The sequence below is a fragment of the Dioscorea cayenensis genome, chromosome 3, assembly GCF_009730915.1.
Source record: "Dioscorea cayenensis subsp. rotundata cultivar TDr96_F1 chromosome 3, TDr96_F1_v2_PseudoChromosome.rev07_lg8_w22 25.fasta, whole genome shotgun sequence".
Lineage (NCBI taxonomy): Eukaryota > Viridiplantae > Streptophyta > Magnoliopsida > Dioscoreales > Dioscoreaceae > Dioscorea > Dioscorea cayenensis.
The window spans coordinates 16308543-16330250 of NC_052473.1; the positions used below are offsets into that span (position 1 = coordinate 16308543).

Consider the following 21708-nt stretch of genomic DNA (forward strand, 5'->3'; position numbering starts at 1 on the left):
AGAAGCAAGGAAGCAAGAAGTGAAGAAGGAAAAGAACTCTCCAGGCTTTTCTCATTCATCTTCATTTTTCATATAAATAGGAAATGACCTAATTGCCCTCTTAATAGAAAAATCATAGAAATGGATCCAAATGACGGAATTGCCCCCGATTTTTCACATAAAAACTACTATGCAAACATGCAAAAATGCCACTACTACTAAATGACCATTTTACCCCTAATGCAAGCATAAAAATCTAAATAGGCCCGAGGTCTAAATCAGGACAGGGTACAACACTCTACCCTCCTTAAAAAATTTTGTCCTCAAAATTTCAGCTTACCCAACTCACTGAATAAATGAGGATATTTATTTCTCATGAACCGTTCAGGTTCCCAAGTTAACTCCTCAATCTGATCATTTCTCCAAAGAACTTTTGCAACTGGCACCACCATTCCCCTAAGTACTTTTTCTAACCGATCAAGGATACAAACAGGTCTCACTTCAAAAGTCAAATCTTCTCGAAGTTCAACTGGAGGTGTTTCAAGTGCATGCGACGGATCTGGTACATACTTCTTCAACAACGAAACATGAAAAACATTATGGATCTTCTCTAACTCGGTGGTAGATCGTAATCTATAAGCCACTGCCCAATTCTTTCAAGTATCAAGAATGGCCCAATATAGCGAGGATTTAACTTTCCCCTGCTACGGAACCGAATTACTCCCTTCCAAGGTGATATCTTCAGAAAAACTTTGTCACCAACTTGGAACTCTAAATCTCTTCTTACATTGTCGAGATAGCTCTTTTGCTTGGGTCTTGGGCTACTTTTTAACTTTGTCTTGAATTACCTTCACCTTTTACGTGGTTACCTCAATTAGTTCCACATTTTGCAACTTTCTTTCACCAACTTCATCCCAGCAGGAGGGGTGTTCGACACTTACGCCCATATAAAAGCTTCATAAGGAGCCATACCAATACTTGCATGGAAGCTATTATTATAAGCAAACTCCACAAGAGGTAAGTGCTTGTCCCAACTTCCTTGGAAATCAAGAACACAAGCCCTCAGCATATCCTCAAGTGTCTCGGATCGATGCGCTCCGATTGGCCATGCATGCTCGAGGATGGTATACGTCATCGAATCTCAAAGTTGTTCCAAGAGCTTGATGAAACTTAGGCCAAAATTGAGATGTAAATCTCGGGTCACGATCAGACACAATTGAAACAGGTACTCCGTGGAGTTTAACAATTTCGCTTATAAATAGCTTCGCTAACTTCTCCAAAGAATATTTAGTATTAATGGCCAGAAAATGGGCTGACTTTGTCAAACGGTCCACAATAACCCACACAGCGTCATGCCCCGGAAGAGTACGCGGTAACCCAACCACGAAGTCCATAGTAATATGCTCCCACTTCCATTCTGGAATAGGTAAAGGTTGTAATAGTCCCACGGGTCGTTGATGTTACGCTTTTTACTTGCGACAAACTAAGCATCTTGCTACAAATTCTGCGATCTCACGCTTCATTCCAGACCACCAATAATTTTCCTGATCGCATGCGATACATCTTAGTCTTTGCTGGGTGTATAGCATAAGGCGAGGAGTGAGCTTCTTCTAGAATAGCACTCCGAGTCCCGCATCCCTTGGAATACAAACTCTTCCCTCGAAATACCCAGAATACCATCACTGCGAAGTCCAAAAATCGCTAGGTTCACCTTTTTCCGGTCTACGTATTTCTTTCATTAACTCTTCATACGTCCTCCCGAGATTTTACGAGATCGCTCCGAGTAATGATGGTCTCACCATAAAAATTTGCCAACAAAACTCCCTTTGGCTCGATCTTAAGCCTCACATCCATGTCTCGAAGAGCTGCAAGTTGAGACTGATAAGATGTTGTAGTAGAAGCTAAAGAAGTGGAAGTTTTCCTACTTAGGGCATCTGCTACCACATTGGCCTTCCCTGGATGGTAGTCAATCACCAAATCATAATCCTTGATCAACTCTAGCCATCTTCGCTGCCTCAAGTTCAGCTCCTTTTGAGTAAACAAATACTTTAAACTCTTATGATCAGTGTAAATCAAACATTTCTCTCCATAAAGATAATGTCGCCAAATTTTCAGGGCAAAAACCACTGCTGCTAACTCCAAATCATGAGTAGGGTAATTTAACTCATGTTTCTTCAACTGTCGTGAAGCATAAGCTATTACCTTCCCATCTTGCATTAATACACAGCCAAGACCCTGTCGTGATGCATCGCTGAACACTACAAACTCTTTACCACTGGTAGGCAGAGTAAGTACTGGCGCTGAAGTCAGGCGGTTCTTCAATTCTTGGAAGCTTCTCTCACACTTCTCATCCCAAACAAACTTTACCTCCTTTCTAGTCAATCGTGATAAAGGTGCGAGCAATCGAGAAAAACCCCTCCACAAAAGCCGATAATAACCGACCAAACCAAGGAAACTTGAACTTCGGACACATTCTTTGGTTGTTCCCAATCAATGATTGCTTCAACTTTCTTTCGATCCACACTGATTCCTTCTCCAGATACAACATGCCCTAAGAAGACCACTTCATGCAACCAAAACTCACACTTTGAGAATTTAGCATACAACTTCTCTTCTCGAAGGATTTGCAATACTGTACACAAATGTTACGCATGCTCTTCTTCATTTGCTGAGTAAATCAAGATGTCATCGATGAAGACAATTACAAACTTGTCGAGATAAGGTCTGAAGACTCTATTCATTAGATCCATAAAAGCAGCTGGGGCATTAGTCGGGACCAAAAAGGCATGACCGGGAAATTCATAATGCCCGTATCGGGTAGCGAAATCTTTGTCTTCGAGTACATCACTTTCCTTAATCTTCAACCGATGGTAACCGGGACAGAAGATCAATCTTGAAAAATACTCTTGCCCCATGAGCGATCAAATAAATCATCGATTACGGGTAAAGGGTACTTGTTCTTGATAGTCACCTTGTTCAAGCTGCGGTAGTCTATACACAATCCGAAAGAACCATCCTTCTTCTTCACAAAGAGGCTGGCGCACCCAGGCGACACACTCGGGCGTATAAACCCCTTATCAACCAAATCCTGCAACTGTACTTTTAGCTCCTTAAGTTCTGTTGGTGCCATGCGATACGGTGGAATAGAGATTGGAGCAGTACCTGGTAGCAAATCAATAGCAAACTCCAACTCTCGATCTGGAGGCAATCCAGGCAGTTCCTCAGGAAATACATCCTTGAACTCCTGAACAATAGGAACATCCTTGAGGTTCTGTTCAACAATTCTTGTATCTACTATGTGAGCCAAGTATACCTCACATCCCTTGCGTACCAGTTTCCTCGCTTCCACAGAAGATATCACACACCTCGAAAGAACCTTCCTTTCACCCTCAAACACAACACTCAGTCCATGAGAGCTTTGCAAAGTCACTTCTTTCCTGAAGCAGTCAATGGAAGCCTTATGCCTATTCAACCAGTCCATACCAAGTATGGCATCAAAATCTCGCATCTCCAATGGAATCAAATCTGCCTCAAAATCTACACCCATCACATTGATAGGACATCCTTGAAAAACTACCTCCCTGACAATCTCTTCACCCAGAGGTGTTTGGATCAGAAGTTCACAGTCTAATGGGGAGGCTATTCTATCGGCATGACATGAAAATGCAGTGCTAACAAAAGATCTCTCTGACCCTGAGTCAATCAATACATATGCATCATCTTTGAAAAAAATAGATACGATACACTGTAATCACGTTGGAGTCCGTCCTCGGCTTCCTCATTGGTCATGGCAAAAACTACGGTGCGAGAACGGGTGCGAGGTCGTCTTTGTTCCACCTTGTGGACTATTACTAGCGACGAATTGATGCGGTAGGGGCAGCGGTGTAGAGGCGATGGGCGGTATACCCTTGGGCCCGACTCTGCCGACCCGCGAGGGAGGAGGTGCTGACCACGGTGTTCCATGGCCCTAATTCGGACATGCTCGACCTAAGGTGACCGATCGCCCACTAGCGATAGCATTTGCGTGGCTCACGGCACGGACCCGGATGAAATCTATTGCAGTTCTGGCATCTGGGAGCATTTCCAGTTGATTTCCCTCCATAGCGCCACTCGCGGATGTAGCACCCCTTCCGATTGCCCGGCTTGCCACGATGGAGGTCTAAGCGAGCGGATCCCGAAAAACTCAAGAAGTACCCTCACTCTTCTTTGCGCTTGGGACGGCCTTGAAAAAAATCTGAGTTTCTTCTCTTGGCCAAATTTTCACGAAGGCGTTTACCTTCAAGAACCAATTTCTCGACCCTCAATGCTAAGCCGAACCACTTCTTTGAAGCTTTGATTCCCGATAGCGCCATCTTCTCTACGATACTAAGATTCGAGTCCCCGCCTCAAACTTGGAACATAAAAGCTTCTTCACCACCAACAATTTCGGTACAAAATTTGCCAATTCTTTCAAATCGCTTCATATTACTCGCTTTGCCTTATTTCCCTGAACCAATTTCATGTACTCTTGTCAGCTACGGTCACGGTGAAATCGAGTGTAATATTCTTCATCAAACTCATGTAGAAAAATCGACCAAGTCAGTGGTATTTCTGAACGACCCTTGAGAGTTTCCCACGAGATCCTTGCTCTGTTTTCCAAAAGCCTAACTGCAACCTTTTAGTTTTCGACTCATCTTCTATACCCATGTCTTCAAAAGTAGCAAGCAACCTTTTTAACCATTCCTTGGCGACCCATAGCATCACCGAACCATCAAAAGCATTACATCCCAAGCTGTCTTGCTTCCTTCGATGAACTTGGACAAAAATTAAGCTCGATCGATTTTTACTATCTTCCACTGGTGCTTTGCTGAGCCGAAGGCATTGGGGGTGGTGGTGGTGGCATAGACACTGGCTCAGTGTGAGGCTGTCCCCCAAACAAGCTCCAATAACCAAGGAAATCACGATATTCCTGATATGTCGGTGGCGACCCTGAGCATCCCAATATGCCTTAAAGCTTTGGAGAGCTTCAGGTGGTGGTGCTACTCCTGGGGTTACAGTCTGAGGTACAGGACCTGGAACTCCAGGAGCATGCACAGAAGCTGCCACAGCAGGCTCATGTCCTGAATTGACCTCTTGCCTATGGGGAGAAGGAGGTTGAGCAGGAGTAGGTTCCCCAGAAGGAACACTAGCTCCTCGACGCGTACGTGGACGTTGTGCTGGCATTCTAGCTGAAAAGAACAAAGAGAGACAAATTTTAAGCTTAACTCCTATATGCACTTATGCTCAATGCAAATCAGTAATTGGATCCACTAGCCTTTAAGGAAATCAACAATTTTAGAATTTAAACCAAGATCAATGTAAACCTCTAGCTCTGATACCACTAAAATTGTCACGCCCCGAACCTAACCGGGCACGTGGCAACCGCCACGACGACAAGAAGTGGGTCCCACAACGACCCCACATTCAGGTCGCCGTAAGGCTCAATATAAACCTGATATCACAATTATATAACTAGAAGACAACATAATAAAATATCACAATAGGGTTCCCCAGTACTAGGGAACCTAAAACACAAGTAGCAACAATTACAGACTAAAACCGGGGTTTTTAGGATACAACCCGAAAAATATAAATACAAGAACCAATTTAAGGTCAAGTCCTAGGGGATCCATATAGGGCCCATGCATACTACAACAAACCTAAACAAGAAGTACAAATAAACCTCTACTGCTGCACAGCACAACTCTGTCCAACGTCGCAGTCTGAAAAGATAAAAAGGGGAGTGGTGAGTAACGAATGTTACCCAGTGAGTGGTGTCAGCATAGATGTAACAGAGTGATAAAGTATTTCAAGTAGTAATTCCAAAAATAATAATAGCATATAAAATCAGTTCCAAGTATTCAACATATTAACAAGTAACACAAGATTCATCATTAGTAAAAGCAAATAACATTTTAAAACATAATGAACATAGCTCCAAAAATACAGGCTGGCCTAAAACAATTCCCACACTAATCGTGGCCGCGACTAGCTGTGGGACCACCAAGGAGTTTTTAAAACTTTTTAAAATTTAAAAGGGTGCCTTTCCTTGGTGTTGGCCACTGAGATCCCCGTGTGGTGACCCCGGGTTTCTCACATAACAGAACCCCCTGTCAATGGCTCCGCGCACCTCTTGACCAGGGTAAACCAGGGTTAACCACGCCGCCTCCCATCAGGCCGGACCGTGGAACCCCACACTGCAGTGTCGGACTAAAGTCCGCTGTCACCATCAAAACTAAATGCCACAATATAGTTCATTCCAATTTCCAATTCAAAGAATTCATCATACAATGTTTAAACCAGGAAATGTATATCAAACCATGTTCCATTTGCATATAAATGTGGAAATATACATCAAACCATATCTCATTTGCATATAAATACAAAAATGTACCTTAAACCATATCTCGTTTGCATATAAACACGGAAATGCAAGTAAACATGTTTGTTTTCAAATAAATAGGTATAAGCATTCTAGTTTAACCATTTCAAGTAGATTTGTACTCAAAAATATATATATCAAAAAGAACTCAATTTATCATCAAGTTTATGTGATAAAAATACATGAAGAAATACTTTAGTACTCTTATTAAATCTATGCAATTATAAATTTAACCACTCACAGAACCAGTCGTCTCGTCCTGAGACGCACTCACTCGATCGGGCGAGCTCCTTCCCTTGGAGGGACGCTTCGCCACCTAGATACAAGCGGAATTCAAATTCTAATGAACATAAGAATGATAATCACAAGAAAAATGTATAAAAATACGATTATACATGTCTAATACAAAAACATTAGGGTTTTAGGGCAAAACATCGTCATTTTTGGATCCAAACGATCTCGAGAATGGAGTAAAACTAGTTCCAATGAGTTCGGGGGTAAGAAGAGCTTCAATGTGGACCAAAAGAAATACCAGATAAGGCTCAAAAATTTTTCGGTGCTACAGTAATTTCGAAACTGCTACAAGAACTCCCGAACCTTATACAATGGTTTTTCTCCCAATTTACAACTCTAAATCAAAAAAATTTTTCTTTTTACAACATTCTCATACATGCATTATAAATCATTGGCTTCAATTTAAGCCTATAAATCATCGCATCCATGAAGAAATTGAAGTTTTTATACAATTCTAAAAACTAGGAAATACGGAAGAAATACAAAACAAAAACATTGAATCTTAGGCTTACCGGACTCGGGAGTGAGAGAGGATTAAGTTTGGTATTGAAGGTCGCCGGAAATTCTCGCCGGAAAGATTTTTGTTTCTAAGTCTATGCTCGGCCGAACAAGAAGAACAAGAAGCAAGGAAGCAAGAAGTGAAGAAGGAAAAGAACTCTCCAGGCTTTTCTCATTCATCTTCATTTTTTTTCATTTTTTTTTTTTATAAATAGGAAATGACCTAATTGCCCTCTTAATAGAAAAATCAAAGAAATGGATCCAAATGACGGAATTGCCCCCGATTTTTCACATAAAAACTACTATGCAAACATGCAAAAATGCCACTACTACTAAATGACCATTTTACCCCTAATGCAAGCATAAAAATCTAAATAGGCCCGAGGTCTAAATCAGGACAGGGTACAACACTCTACCCTCCTTAAAAAAATTTTGTCCTCAAAATTTCAGCTTACCCAACTCACTGAATAAATGAGGATATTTCTTTCTCATGAACCGTTCAGGTTCCCAAGTCAACTCCTCAATCTGATCACTTCTCCAAAGAACTTTTACAACTGGCACCACTTTTCCCCGAAGCACTTTTTCCAACCGATCAAGGATACGAACAGGTCTCACTTCAAAAGTCAAATCTTCTCGAAGTTCAACTGGAGGTGTTTCAAGTGCATGCGACGGATCTGGTACATACTTCTTCAACAACGAAACATGAAAAACATTATGGATCTTCTCTAACTCTGGTGGTAACTGTAATCTATAAGCCACCGGCCCAATTCTTTCAAGTATCAAGAATGGCCCAATATAGCGAGGATTTAACTTTCCCCTGCTACGGAACCGAATTACTCCCTTCCAAGGTGATATCTTCAGAAAAACTTTGTCACCAACTTGGAACTCTAAATCTCTTCTTCTGTTGTCAGCATAGCTCTTTTGCCGGTCTTGGGCTACTTTTAACCTGTCTTGAATTACCTTCACCTTTTCTGTGGTTACCTCAATTAGTTCCACATTTTGCAACTTTCTTTCACCAACTTCATCCCAACAGAGGGGTGTTCGACACTTACGCCCATATAAAGCTTCATAAGGAGCCATACCAATACTTGCATGGAAGCTATTATTATAAGCAAACTCCACAAGAGGTAAGTGCTTGTCCCAACTTCCTTGGAAATCAAGAACACAAGCCCTCAGCATATCCTCAAGTGTCTGGATCGTACGCTCTGATTGGCCATCTGTCTGAGGATGGTAAGCCGTACTGAATCTCAAAGTTGTTCCAAGAGCTTGATGAAACTTAGGCCAAAATTGAGATGTAAATCTCGGGTCACGATCAGACACAATTGAAACAGGTACTCCGTGGAGTTTAACAATTTCGCTTATAAATAGCTTCGCTAACTTCTCCAAAGAATATTTAGTATTAATGGCCAGAAAATGGGCTGACTTTGTCAAACGGTCCACAATAACCCACACAGCGTCATGCCCCTGAAGAGTACGCGGTAACCCAACCACGAAGTCCATAGTAATATGCTCCCACTTCCATTCTGGAATAGGTAAAGGTTGTAATAGTCCCGCTGGCTGTTGATGTTCTGCTTTTACTTGCTGACAAACTAAGCATCTTGCTACAAATTCTGCGATCTCACGCTTCATTCCGCACCACCAATAATTTTTCCCCGATCGCATCGATACATCTTAGTGCTCGCTCGGGTGTATAGCATAAGTCGAGGAGTGAGCTTCTTCTAGAATAGCACTTCGAGTCCTCGCATCCCTTGAATACAAACTCTTCCCCGAAATACCGTAATACCATCACTCGCGAAGTCCAAAAATCGCTAGGTTCACCTTTTTCCAGTCTCTGTATTTCTTTCATTAACTCTTCATCTGTCCTCTGAGATTTCTGAATCTGCTCCAGTAATGATGGTCTCACCATAAAATTTGCCAACAAAACTCCCTTTGGCTCGATCTTAAGCCTCACATCCATGTCTCGAAGAGCTGCAAGTTGAGACTGATAAGATGTTGTAGTAGAAGCTAAAAGAAGTGGAAGTTTTCCTACTTAGGGCATCTCGCTACCACATTGGCCTTCCCTGGATGGTAGTCAATCACCAAATCATAATCCTTGATCAACTCTAGCCATCTTCGCTGCCTCAAGTTCAGCTCCTTTTGAGTAAACAAATACTTTAAACTCTTATGATCAGTGTAAATCAAACATTTCTCCATAAAGATAATGTCGCCAAATTTTTCGTGGCAAAAACCACTCGCCGCTAACTCCAAATCATGAGTAGGGTAATTTAACTCATGTTTCTTCAACTCGTCGTGAAGCATAAGCTATTACCTTCCCATCTTGCATTAATACACGCCAAGACCCCTGCCGTGATGCATCATGAACACTACAAACTCTTTACCACCGGTAGGCGTAGTAGCATCGGCGTCAAGTCGCGGTTCTTCAATTCTTGGAAGCTTCTCTCACACTTCTCATCCCAAACAAACTTTACCTCCTTTCTAGTCAATCGTGATAAAGGTGCAGCAATCTGAGAAAACCCCTCCACAAAACGCCGATAATAACCAGCCAAACCAAGGAAACTTCGAACTTCAGACACATTCTTTGGTTGTTCCCAATCAATGATTGCTTCAACTTTCTTTCGATCCACACTGATTCCTTCTCCAGATACAACATGCCCTAAGAAGACCACTTCATGCAACCAAAACTCACACTTTGAGAATTTAGCATACAACTTCTCTTCTCGAAGGATTTGCAATACTGTACACAAATGTTGCGCATGCTCTTCTTCATTTGCTGAGTAAATCAAGATGTCATCGATGAAGACAATTACAAACTTGTCGAGATAAGGTCTGAAGACTCTATTCATTAGATCCATAAAAGCAGCTGGGGCATTAGTCAGACCAAAAGGCATGACCAGAAATTCATAATGCCCGTATCGTGTGCGAAATGCTGTCTTCGGTACATCACTTTCCTTAATCTTCAACTGATGGTAACCAGACCGAAGATCAATCTTCGAAAATACTCTTGCCCCACGCAACTGATCAAATAAATCATCGATTCTGGGTAAAGGGTACTTGTTCTTGATAGTCACCTTGTTCAACTGCCGGTAGTCTATACACAATCTGAAAGAACCATCCTTCTTCTTCACAAAGAGAACTGGCGCACCCCAGGGCGACACACTCGGGCGTATAAACCCCTTATCAACCAAATCCTGCAACTGTACTTTTAGCTCCTTAAGTTCTGTTGGTGCCATGCGATACGGTGGAATAGAGATTGGAGCAGTACCTGGTAGCAATTCAATAGCAAACTCCAACTCTCGGTCTGGAGGCAATCCAGGCAGTTCCTCAGGAAATACATCCTTGAACTCCTGAACAATAGGAACATCCTTGAGGTTCTGTTCAACAATTCTTGTATCTACTATGTGAGCCAAGTATACCTCACATCCCTTGCGTACCAGTTTCCTCGCTTCCACAGAAGATATCACACACCTCGAAAGAACCTTCCTTTCACCCTCAAACACAACACTCAGTCCATGAGAGCTTTGCAAGGTCACTTCTTTCCTGAAGCAGTCAATGGAAGCCTTATGCCTATTCAACCAGTCCATACCAAGTATGGCATCAAAATCTCGCATCTCCAATGGAATCAAATCTGCCTCAAAATCTACACCCTTCACATTGATAGGACATCCTTGAAAAACTACCTCCCTGATAATCTCTTCACCCAGAGGTGTTTGGATTAAAAGTTCACAGTCTAATGGGGAGGCTATTCTATCGGCATGACATGAAAATGCAGTGCTAACAAAAGATCTCTCTGACCCTGAGTCAATCAATACATATGCATCATGCTGAAAAATAGATACAGTACCTGTAATCACGTTGGGTCTGTCCTCGGCTTCCTCATTGGTCATGGCAAAAACTCTGGTCTGAGAACGGGTCTGAGGTCGTGCTGTTCCACCTTGTGGACTATTACTAGCAGCAATTGATCTGGTAGGGGCAACAGGTGTAGAGGCAGTAGGCGGTATACCCTTGGACTGACTCTGTCGACCCGCAGGAGGAGGTGCTGACCCTGGTGTTCCATGGCCTAATTCTGGACATGCTGACCTAAGGTGACCAGTCTGCCCACACTGATAGCATTTGCGTGGCTCACGGCACGGACCCGGATGAAATCTATTGCAGTTCTGGCATCTGGGAGCATTTCCAGTTGATTTCCCTCCATAACTGCCACTCGCAGATGTAGCACCCTTCTGATTGCCAGCTTGCCCTGATGGAGGTCTAACTGAACTGGATCCTGAAAAACCTGAAGAAGTACCCTCACTCTTGCTGCGCTTGGACGGCCTTGAAAAATCTGAGTTTCTTCTCTTGGCCAAATTTTCACGAAGGCGTTTACCTTCAAGAACCAATTTCTCAGCCCTCAATGCTAACTGAACCACTTCTTTGAAGCTTTGATTCCCAGTAACTGCCATCTTCTCTCTGATACTAAGATTCAGTCCTGCCTCAAACTTGGAACATAAAGCTTCTTCACCACCAACAATTTCAGGTACAAAATTTGCCAATTCTTTCAAATCTGCTTCATATTCTGCCACTGCCTTATTTCCCTGAACCAATTTCATGTACTCTTGTCGCTTCTGGTCACGGTGAAATCGAGTGTAATATTCTTCATCAAACTCATGTAGAAAATCTGACCAAGTCAGTGGTATTTCTGAACGACCCTTGAGAGTTTCCCACCAGATCCTTGCTCTGTTTTCCAAAAGCCTAACTGCAACCTTTAGTTTCAGCTCATCTTCTATACCCATGTCTTCAAAAGTAGCAAGCAACCTTTTTAACCATTCCTTGGCAGCCATAGCATCACCTGAACCATCAAAAGCATTACATCCCAACTGTCTTGCTTCCTTCAGTAACTTGGACAAAATTAAGCTCTGACTGATTTTACTATCTTCCACTGGTGCTTGCTGAACTGAAGGCATTGGGGGTGGTGGTGGTGGCATAGACACTGGCTCAGTGTGAGGCTGTCCCCCAAACAAGCTCCAATAACCAAGGAAATCACGATATTCCTGATATGTCGGCTGACGACCCTGAGCATCCCAATATGCCTTAAAGCTTTGGAGAGCTTCAGGTGGTGGTGCTACTCCTGGGGTTACAGTCTGAGGTACAGGACCTGGAACTCCGTGAGCATGCACTGAGCCGCCACAAGCAGCTCATGTCCCCGAATTGACCTCTTGCCTATGGGGGAGAAGGAGGTTGAGCAGGGGAGTAGGTTCCCTGTAGGAACACTAGCTCCCTCGACGCTGCGACGTGGACGCCAGTCCGGGCATTCTAGCTCGAAAAAGAACAAAGAGAGACAAATTTTTAAGCTTAACTCCTATATGCACTTATGCTCAATGCAAATCAAGAATTGGATCCACTAGCCTTTTAAGGAAATCAACAATTTTAGAATTTAAAACCAAGATCAATGTAAACCTCTAGCTCGATACCACTAAAATTGTCACGCCCGAACCCTAACCGAGCACGTGAGAAACCGCCACGACGACAAGAAGTGGGTCCCACAACGCACTTACATATCTGTGTCGCCGTAAGGCTCAATATAAACACTGATATCACAATTATATAACTAGAAGACAACATAATAAAATATCACAATAGGGTTCCCCAGTACTAGGGAACCTAAAACACAAGTAGCAACAATTACAGCACAAACCAGGGTTTTAGGATACAACCCGAAAATATAAATACAAGAACCACATATAAGGTCAAGTCTAGTGGATCCATATAGGGCCATGCATACTATAACAAACCTAAACAAGAAGTACAAATAAACCTCTACTGCTGCACAGCACAACTCTGTCCAACGTCGCAGTCTGAAAAGATAAAAAGGGGAGTGGTGAGTAACGAATGTTACCCAGTGAGTGGTGTCAGCATAGATGTAACAGAGTGATAAAGTATTTCAAGTAGTAATTCCAAAAATAATAATAGCATATAAAATCAGTTCCAAGTATTCAACATATTAACAAGTAACACAAGATTCATCATTAGTAAAAGCAAATAACATTTTAAAACATAATGAACATAGCTCCAAAAATACAGGCTGGCCTAAAACAATTCCCCACACTAATCGTGGGTCACGACTAGTCAGTGGGACCACCAAGGAGTTTTTAAAAACTTTTTAAAAATTTAAAAGGGTGCCTTTCCTTGGTGTTGGCCACCCGAGATCCCCGTGTGGCGACTCCCCGGTTTCTCACATAACGTAACCCCCTCGCCAATGGCTCCGCAAGACCTCTCGACTCGTGGTAAACCAGGGTTAACCACGCCGCCTCCCATCAGGCCGGACCGTGGAACCCCACACTGCAGTGTCGGACTAAAGTCCGCTGTCACCATCAAAACTAAATGCCACAATATAGTTCATTCCAATTTCCAATTCAAAGAATTCATCATACAATGTTTAAACCAGAAAATGTATATCAAACCATGTTCCATTTGCATATAAATGTGGAAATATACATCAAACCATATCTCATTTGCATATAAATACAAAAATGTACCTTAAACCATATCTCGTTTGCATATAAACACGGAAATGCAAGTAAACATGTTTGTTTCAAATAAATAGGTATAAGCATTCTAGTTTAACCATTTCAAGTAGATTCGTACTCAAAATATATATATCAAAAGAACTCAATTTATCATCAAGTTTATGTGATAAAATACATGAAGAAATACTTTAGTACTCTTATTAAATCTATGCAATTATAAATTTAACCACTCACGTAACCGCTCGCCTCGTCCCCGAGACGCACTTCACCGATCGGGCAGCTCCTTCCCTTGGAGGACGCTCGCCACCTAGATACAAGGTGGAATTCAAATTCTAATGAACATAAGAATGATAATCACAAGAAAAATGTATAAAAAATACGATTATACATGTCTAATACAAAACATTAGGGTTTTAGGGCAAAAACATCGTCATTTTGGATCCAAACGATCTCAGAATGGAGTAAAACTAGTTCCAATGAGTTCAGGGTAAGAAGAGCTTCAATGTGGACCAAAGAAATACCAGATAAGGCTCAAAATTTTCGGTGCTACAGTAATTTCGAAACTGCTACAGTAACCCCGAACCTTATACAATGGTTTTCTCCCAATTTACAACTCTAAATCAAAAATTTTCTTTTACAACATTCTCATACATGCATTATAAATCATTGGCTTCAATTTAAGCCTATAAATCATCGCATCCATGAAGAAATTGAAGTTTTTATACAATTCTAAAAACTAGGAAATACGGAAGAAATACAAAACAAAATCATTGAATCTTAGGCTTACCAGACTCGGGAGTGAGAGAGGATTAAGTTTGGTATTGAAGGTCGCCGGAAATTCTCGCCGGAAAGATTTTTGTTTCTAAGTCTATGCTCGGCCGAACAAGAAGAACAAGAAGCAAGGAAGCAAGAAGTGAAGAAGGAAAAGAACTCTCCGTGCTTTTTCTCATTCATCTTCATCATATAAATAGGAAATGACCTAATTGCCCTCTTAATAGAAAAAAATCAAAGAAATGGATCCAAATGACGGAATTGCTCCCCGATTTTTTTCACATAAAAACTACTATGCAAACATGCAAAAATGCCACTACTACTAAATGACCATTTTACCCCTAATGCAAGCATAAAAATCTAAATAGGCCCGAGGTCTAAATCGGATGATGGTACAACAATACTCCCGCTGAAAACCGCGAAGCAACAAGACGCAGCTTTTATAGCGCCGAGAGATCCATCGAACGGGTCTTCACCCGATAACCAAATGACAAGTAATGGGAATGTCATGAGCGTGGAGAGGGACAATATCCCATGTGTGAGTCCGAGACAAGGCATCAAGCTCCTCAGCCATGGCGGTCCGCCACTCAGGGGATCGAACCGCTTCTGTAGGTACCTGGCTCAATGACATCTGAGATACTAGTGCTAGAAGAAGCATAACGAACAGGTGGATGTAAGGTGGAGCGATCTCAGTAAAAGAGTAAGGGAGGGAGGATACCTCGTGAGCCGGATCAATAGTAGGGGAGGCGTCCCGAGAGGACCCCAGCACAGTGGAGTCACAGTGGGTTCTCGACGATGGTAAAAGTAAACGAATCAGGGCGGGGAGTGAGGGAGTGAAGAAGAATTGGTAGACACAGCAGAGACTCGCAGAGCATAGTGGAGAAGGAGGGCCAAGAGGGGAGTGACTAAGAAGCTCGGGAGAAGTGAGAAGAGGAGGAGAGGAAGGCAATCGGGAAGTATCTCGCAGGGAGAAAAAGGGAGGGAAAAGAAAAGAGAAAAGAACCAAGGGAGAGGGAGACTTAGTAGAAGAAGGAGGAGTATAAAAGAGGTTAGCTTCATCAAATGTGACATCTCGAGAGATACGAATACGACGGGTAGCAGGATCATAGCAACGATAACCTTTATGCTCAAGGCTATATCCCAGAAAAACACAAGAGACAGATTGGGCGGTGAGTTTGGTCCGTTCCCGAGGTGAGAGCAAAACAAAACAACGACAACTAAAACACGAAGATGATCATAGCGAGGAGGTGTGCCATGAAGACACTCTCCCGGCTCGCGATCATGGAGATGAGAGAGAGGTGGAGGTTAATTAGATAAACAAATTGCATCGATGACATCAGCCCAAAAATGAGGAGGAAGAAATGCACCAAGAAGAAGGGCACGAGCCGTCTCTAAGATATGACGATGCTTGCGTTCTGCTACCCCATTCTGAGGATGAGCCCCAGGACAAGATAACTGAGGAAAGGTGCCCTCAGAGGACAAAAAGGCACGAAAAGCCTGAGAAATGTATTCACCACCTGAATCAGATCGGAAGATCTTGACTGAGGCAGCAAACTGGGTGTGAACCATGGCTATAAAAGATCGATAAATAGACAATAACTGACCACGATTATGCATAAAGTAGATCCAAGTAAAGCGAGTGTAGTCATCAATAAAAATAACATAGTAGCGGTTACCTCCTTTAGAAACAAAAGGAGCGGGACCCCAAAACATCGAATGAATAAGATCAAAAGGAGCGAGATCCGAGATACACTCATAGGATAAGAAAGTTGAAGCTGCTTTACCAAGTTTACTACCAAGCATGACAACATCGAGGAAGGAGAGATGACTCCTAGGACGCCAAGACGAACAAGAGATGATGACGAGAGTGACACTAAAATGACCGAGACGATGATGCCACGAGATGATGAGATAAAAACTGCAGATGATGTTGATGAACATCCTTAGCGGAAGATGATAGATGAAGAGTATCTAACACATAGACTCCATCATGGCGGCGGCGACTCCAATCACCTTCCCACCGTGATCCCGCATACGACATGAGGTACACTCAAAAATAACCCCGATGACCATAATTAATAGTCGACTAATGTATATAAGGTTCATGGATAAACGAGGAACATGAGATACGTAGGGAATAGAGAAGAAAGTAGAAGAAAAATGGCCAAGAGAGGAAATAGGGAAGCGTGGTGCCATCGCTGAAAGCACGTAACACGTGTAATATGTGAATGGTGGGACGAGAATGATGAAGATAAGTGGCATCAGGAGTCATGTGAAGAGAAGCACCAGAATCAAGAAGCCATAGAGGACAGGAACTACCTGGAGCAGAAGGTGGAACCTGAGCTGACCGTGCATGACCGATGGGATCGCGAGGTGAGATCGCTGAAATCGGGCGTAAACATCGCCAACAACCGATGATCAGCAGGGAGACGAGATGAAGAAGATGATGTAGCCGGGAGATGGTGGAGCAGAGAGCCTCGAATGTAATGAACTCGTTGGTTGGAGCGAGGCAGTAGAAGAGGCCGGGTGAAGGAACATGCACGGGGAAGTCCACGCCGCTTCTTCCGACATTCACGCTACAGATGACTCAAACATGCCACAAGAGCGACAAACCATATCGCGTTTCGCCGTGTAGAAGAAGGCCGAGATGAGATGTATGCGTGGGGTCGAGTAGATGAAAAGCGAAGAGACTGAGGAAGGCGAGGGGGCAAGAGCACTACCTCCTCGTAATAGAAGCCCGGAGACGGGTTTCCTCAAGCACGTAACAAAAAGTGAAGGCATCATCCAAAAGAGTAGACCGAGGGAGCATGCAGTAACTGAGCTCGAGTTTGCTCAAACTCGGGACTGGGCGCATAATGAACTCATACATACGCCGTGTCCCATCATGACTACGGGCGACGAGAGCAAGACCTCGTAACAAGTAAGGATCTGGGCAGCATGAGTAGCACAATAAGGAGGAGTCAGAGCATCAATCTGATGCCATAAGGCACAATACCGACTATAGAACCGGGTCGACGATCCTCGCCTTGTCAAGACTAGAGAGAGTCCGATATAATGTGTAAAGTTGCTACCGATCGGAACCACGAGAGCGACGCCAAGATAATCCCACATCTCCCGAGCAGTGGGAAGGTCAGCAATCTGAGTACGAATATCAAGAGTGACCGTCTGACAGATTATCATCTTAGCTGTAGAATCATCAGCAGCCCATTTCTCAAACTGCTGCTCAAAGGCCGTGAGAAGGATAGAGGTCTCGGTGGAAGAAATGGTGTCAGGAATAGAAGGAGCAGAAGGGGCAGTACTAGTACCGTCAACGTGACGAAGAACGCGAATGCCATCGAGAATCCGCTTGAGAGTGAGCCGCCATGCAATGTAGTTGGTGCCATCAAGTACAACATCTGAATGATGGAGATTGCGATGACGCATATCAGATAGCACCCCACTGAATCCATAGCCATCCATATTTAATTATAGATATAATAATAATAATAATAATAATTTTTTTCCTTTTTTTTTAATCACAAGTGTACAGTGATAATCAAATCCATGTGTTTGCTTTTGAGGACAAAGAGCATCTTTGAGCTTGGCATCATATGTTTGGAAAAAGGCACAAAGCCTTGATTCAAGGAAATGGAAAATGGAGGGCTGGTGAGATGATTTTGATTTTTCCGGCGACAGCAGTGGGGCCGGGCGACGGGCTGAGGCTCGGGCCACGAGGTGCGGCCGGGCCGAGGGACGTGGGGCCGAGGGGGCCGGGCCAGGCGGGTCTGGTGTGAGGCCGGGTAGGTGGGGCTGGGCGGCGGAGGTTTCTGGTCGGGGCCGGGCCGGAGTTGGCCGGGGTCCTGCGGCGGGTGGCAGGCAGTGTCAAGCGGGTGGTTGGACGGGCGGGCGGGTCAGGGAGGGTTCGAGGGCCGGGCGGGTCTGAGGTGCGGAGTGAGAGGGTCAGGGCGGAGTCTGGGGTGGGCGCGAGGTCAGAGGGAGTGGGGCGGGCCGTGAGTCTGCAAGTGGGTGGAGGCGAGGCCGAAGGGCCGGGCGAGGGGTCAGGGAGGTGCGTGGGCAGGAAGGGCCGAGGCAGGAGAGGCCGTATGTCGGGCGGGGCGAGTGGGGTCAAAGGGGTGGCGGTGGTAGCCGTACGGGTCAGTCGAAGCAGAGGGATTTTGGTATTTATAGAATGAGGGAAGAAAGGAAAAGGTGTAAGAAAAGAGGGAAGAAGAAAGGACTGGCCGGAGAGATGGCCGGAGAGGTGGCCGGAGAAGATGGCCGGAGAAGGAAACCTAGTCTGATACCATGTTAGAAGAGGTAAGAATGAAAGAGGAGAAGAAGAAGTAGATCAGTTACTTATCTCATATTACACAACTAGTGATCATGGGGCTTCATATAGAAGCTAAATGTACAGGTATACGTATGTATATATATACATATATCTAATATACATACACATATCTAACAGCTACCATCATTTCAATTGGATGGTATCATATTAGCAAATTGCATCATCAATAGTTCTATTCTCACTTTCTTGTCCTCTCAGCATTATATTCGATACATCAATCTTTCTAATAGCAACATGAATGGTGATATTTCCACATGGTTGTTTGAGAACAAGACCATTCTGATCTTCCTCGATTTCCATAACAATTCTTTGACAGGACAACTTGTCTTTCCATCTCATGTCGAAATACATTTGTCGTGGCTTCATTTATCTAACAATAAACTCATCTGAGAAATTCTGGTGAGCTTTGGCTTCTCACTTCCTAACTTAACATACTTGAATATTTCTGGCAATTTGTTGCAAGGTGCCATTCCTCCCTCATTTTCTTATATTCATCCGCTACAATATTTAGACTTGTCAAATAACAATTTCTTAGGACAACCATCTGATTCGATTGGAGGTCTACACCAACTCGATATATTAGACTTGTCTAAAAACAAATTTCACGGAAAACTACTACCAGAGAACTCAAACTTAGCTTCACTATCTTCTCTGCTTATGAATGACAATCGATTTGTTGGGGAAATTTCAAGCTATCTTTGTCAGAATAGGCTAATGTTTGTAGATATAAGTGAAACCAATTGTCTGGAAATCTGCCTAGTTGTTCCTTTTTCTCATCATCCTTAATGTCGGAGGAAATAATCTGGAAGGCCAATTACTCAATGAGTTATGCAATTACTCTTCTCTTCAATACTTAGATCTTTCTAGAAATCATTTCTTCGGTGAAATTCCATCTTGCTTCAATCTGTCTAACTTGGACTGCCTCAATTTAAATGATAATCTACTCACAGGTTTAATTCCAAGAGCTATGTTAGGCAACCCTTGGAAAATATTAGACATAGGAAACAATGAATTTTTTGGTGATATCTCTAGTTGGATAAGGGGAGCTATCCTAAACCTCAAGATACTTTCTTTGAAAGGAAATCATTTCACAGGACCAATATCAGAAAAAATATGCAACTTGAAATATGTTCAGATACTAGACCTTTCTCATAACAATTTCTCCGGATAAATACCTTCATGTTTCCACAATATGGGGCATGTTGAGAGCGTACGATCTTATTCTGTGGAAATTAACACGGGAATAACTAGGCAATTTCTTTCCTCTTATAAAGTTATTTTCCAAGCAAAGTATTATAGTGGTTATCTCACAATAATCGAAGTTGAAGACATTGACGTTCAGACAGAGCAGATCATACATTTACAAGGGGTAGATCATTAACTATTTTTCTGGACTAGACTTGTCGTGCAACCAACTTGTAGGTAAGATACCAATGGAGATGGGCAATATGAGTTGGCTATGAGCTTTGAATTTATCTAACAATCAACTTTCTGGTCCAATTCCTGATACATTATCAAGGTTGACAGATATTGAAAGTTTAGATATCTCCTGCAACATGTTGACAGGAAGTATACCTACACAATTAGCAGAGCTATATTTGATAAAGGCCTTCTTAGTGGCATACAATAAACTTTCTGGTCCTACACTAGGAAGGGTCTCGCAATTCAACACATTTGATGAAAGCAGTTACGAGGGGAACCCATATCTTTGCGGTCCACCATTGATAAAGAATTGCACTCCAATGCCATCACCGCAACAAGGTGAGGTAGAAGATGATGATGGAAATGAAGAAACAATTGATAATCTTTATTTCTTCGCATCTTTTACATTGGCTTTCATCATTGGCTTTTGGGGATGGATGGCTCTACTCTTCTTCAAGAGAAGTTGGTGCCGTTATCTATTTTTTGCACTCGATAGCCACAGTGAGGCAGTCCTTATTTTTTTTTTTTTTTTTTGAGAAAGAGGCAGTCCTTTTTAGATTCAATAATTTGTTAACCAAAACAAAGTTGCGCTCTTTGGTTTGCCTTTGATCATTTACTATTTCAGTTGTCCAAAGAGTGTGGAATGCTTTTCTTAATTTTCTGCTTCTTAGCTTCTTGGAAAGATCTGATCTAAGGTATTTAAAGTCGTGTGATTGTTTTTTGTTTCTTCAATGTTTTTACTGTTTGCTTTATATTTTACTCTTTATGTTGATGAGATAATTAAACAGGCTTTTAATTTAAATATCAATTATCTATGAAGTTCTTCAGACTTCAAGCTTTGGAATAATGCTTTAGTGAATATGCCTCCATTATAACTACTTTTCAGAATGATAATGCGCAGTTGCAGCTACATAGATTTGTTAATATGGTTGATCCATCTCCAGTTTCACTGTCTTGTATTGTTAAAAATTTGCAATCAAAATACTATTTAATGAGTCCAACATATTGAAATTGATTATTAGTTCATTTCTTATGTACGTATGACATCTGAACTGATCATCATGTAAGCATGCTAATTTAACACAAGTTTTGTTTAGATGAAAACAGAGATAATGAATAAGAAACCAAATATCTGAATTGAGATAATTTGTTGAAGTAAGCAATATGATGAACATTAAACTTAGTTATTGATAACTCAAACAACTATTGATCAATGAACCATCTATGATGCTAAATAGCATTGAATTGATTATACAAAACTTGATATCCAAAACTAAAATATACATGAATAGAAGATTGTTGAGTTCTATGATGGTTTCGAGCTGCAGGGAAGCTAACATTTCTAACAAGCCTACCTACCGGGTGTGCTTTATTAATATATTATCTCACTTGTAATTAATTTGATGCCTTTTTTCACCAATCTACTGCTTTATTAATATATTATCTCACTTATAATTAATTTGATGTCTTTTTTCGTCAATCTACTAAATTTTTTCTAAATTAATATATAT

General features: G+C 42.3%; 1 protein-coding gene and 1 pseudogene across 1 annotated transcript; both read right to left on the reverse strand.

Annotated features, from left to right (window-relative positions):
• Positions 1 to 7503: 7503 nt before the first annotated feature.
• Positions 7504 to 17904, reverse strand: LOC120250890 (annotated as a pseudogene).
• A 160-nt stretch (positions 17905 to 18064) lies between these two features.
• On the reverse strand, positions 18065 to 20524 carry LOC120250906 (extensin-like). Its single transcript, XM_039259574.1, has 3 exons — positions 20467 to 20524; positions 20286 to 20350; positions 18065 to 18721 (listed from the first exon to the last, which is right to left on the reverse strand). The coding sequence occupies exons 1-3, from the start codon at positions 20522 to 20524 to the stop codon at positions 18065 to 18067; spliced, it is 780 nt and encodes a 259-aa protein (XP_039115508.1).
• Positions 20525 to 21708: the final 1184 nt, after the last annotated feature.

Coding starts and splice junctions, on each gene's coding strand:
- LOC120250906 (XM_039259574.1), bottom strand. CDS start 20,524: ATGGCATTGGAGTGCAATTCTTTATCAATGGTGGACCGCAAAGATATG. Junction 20,351..20,466: donor CAAAGATATGGGTTCCCCTC/GTAACTGCTTTC, acceptor CTAATTGTGTAG/GTATACTTCCTGTCAACATG. Junction 18,722..20,285: donor TATCTGTCAACCTTGATAAT/GTATCAGGAATT, acceptor ACATGGTATCAG/ACTAGGTTTCCTTCTCCGGC.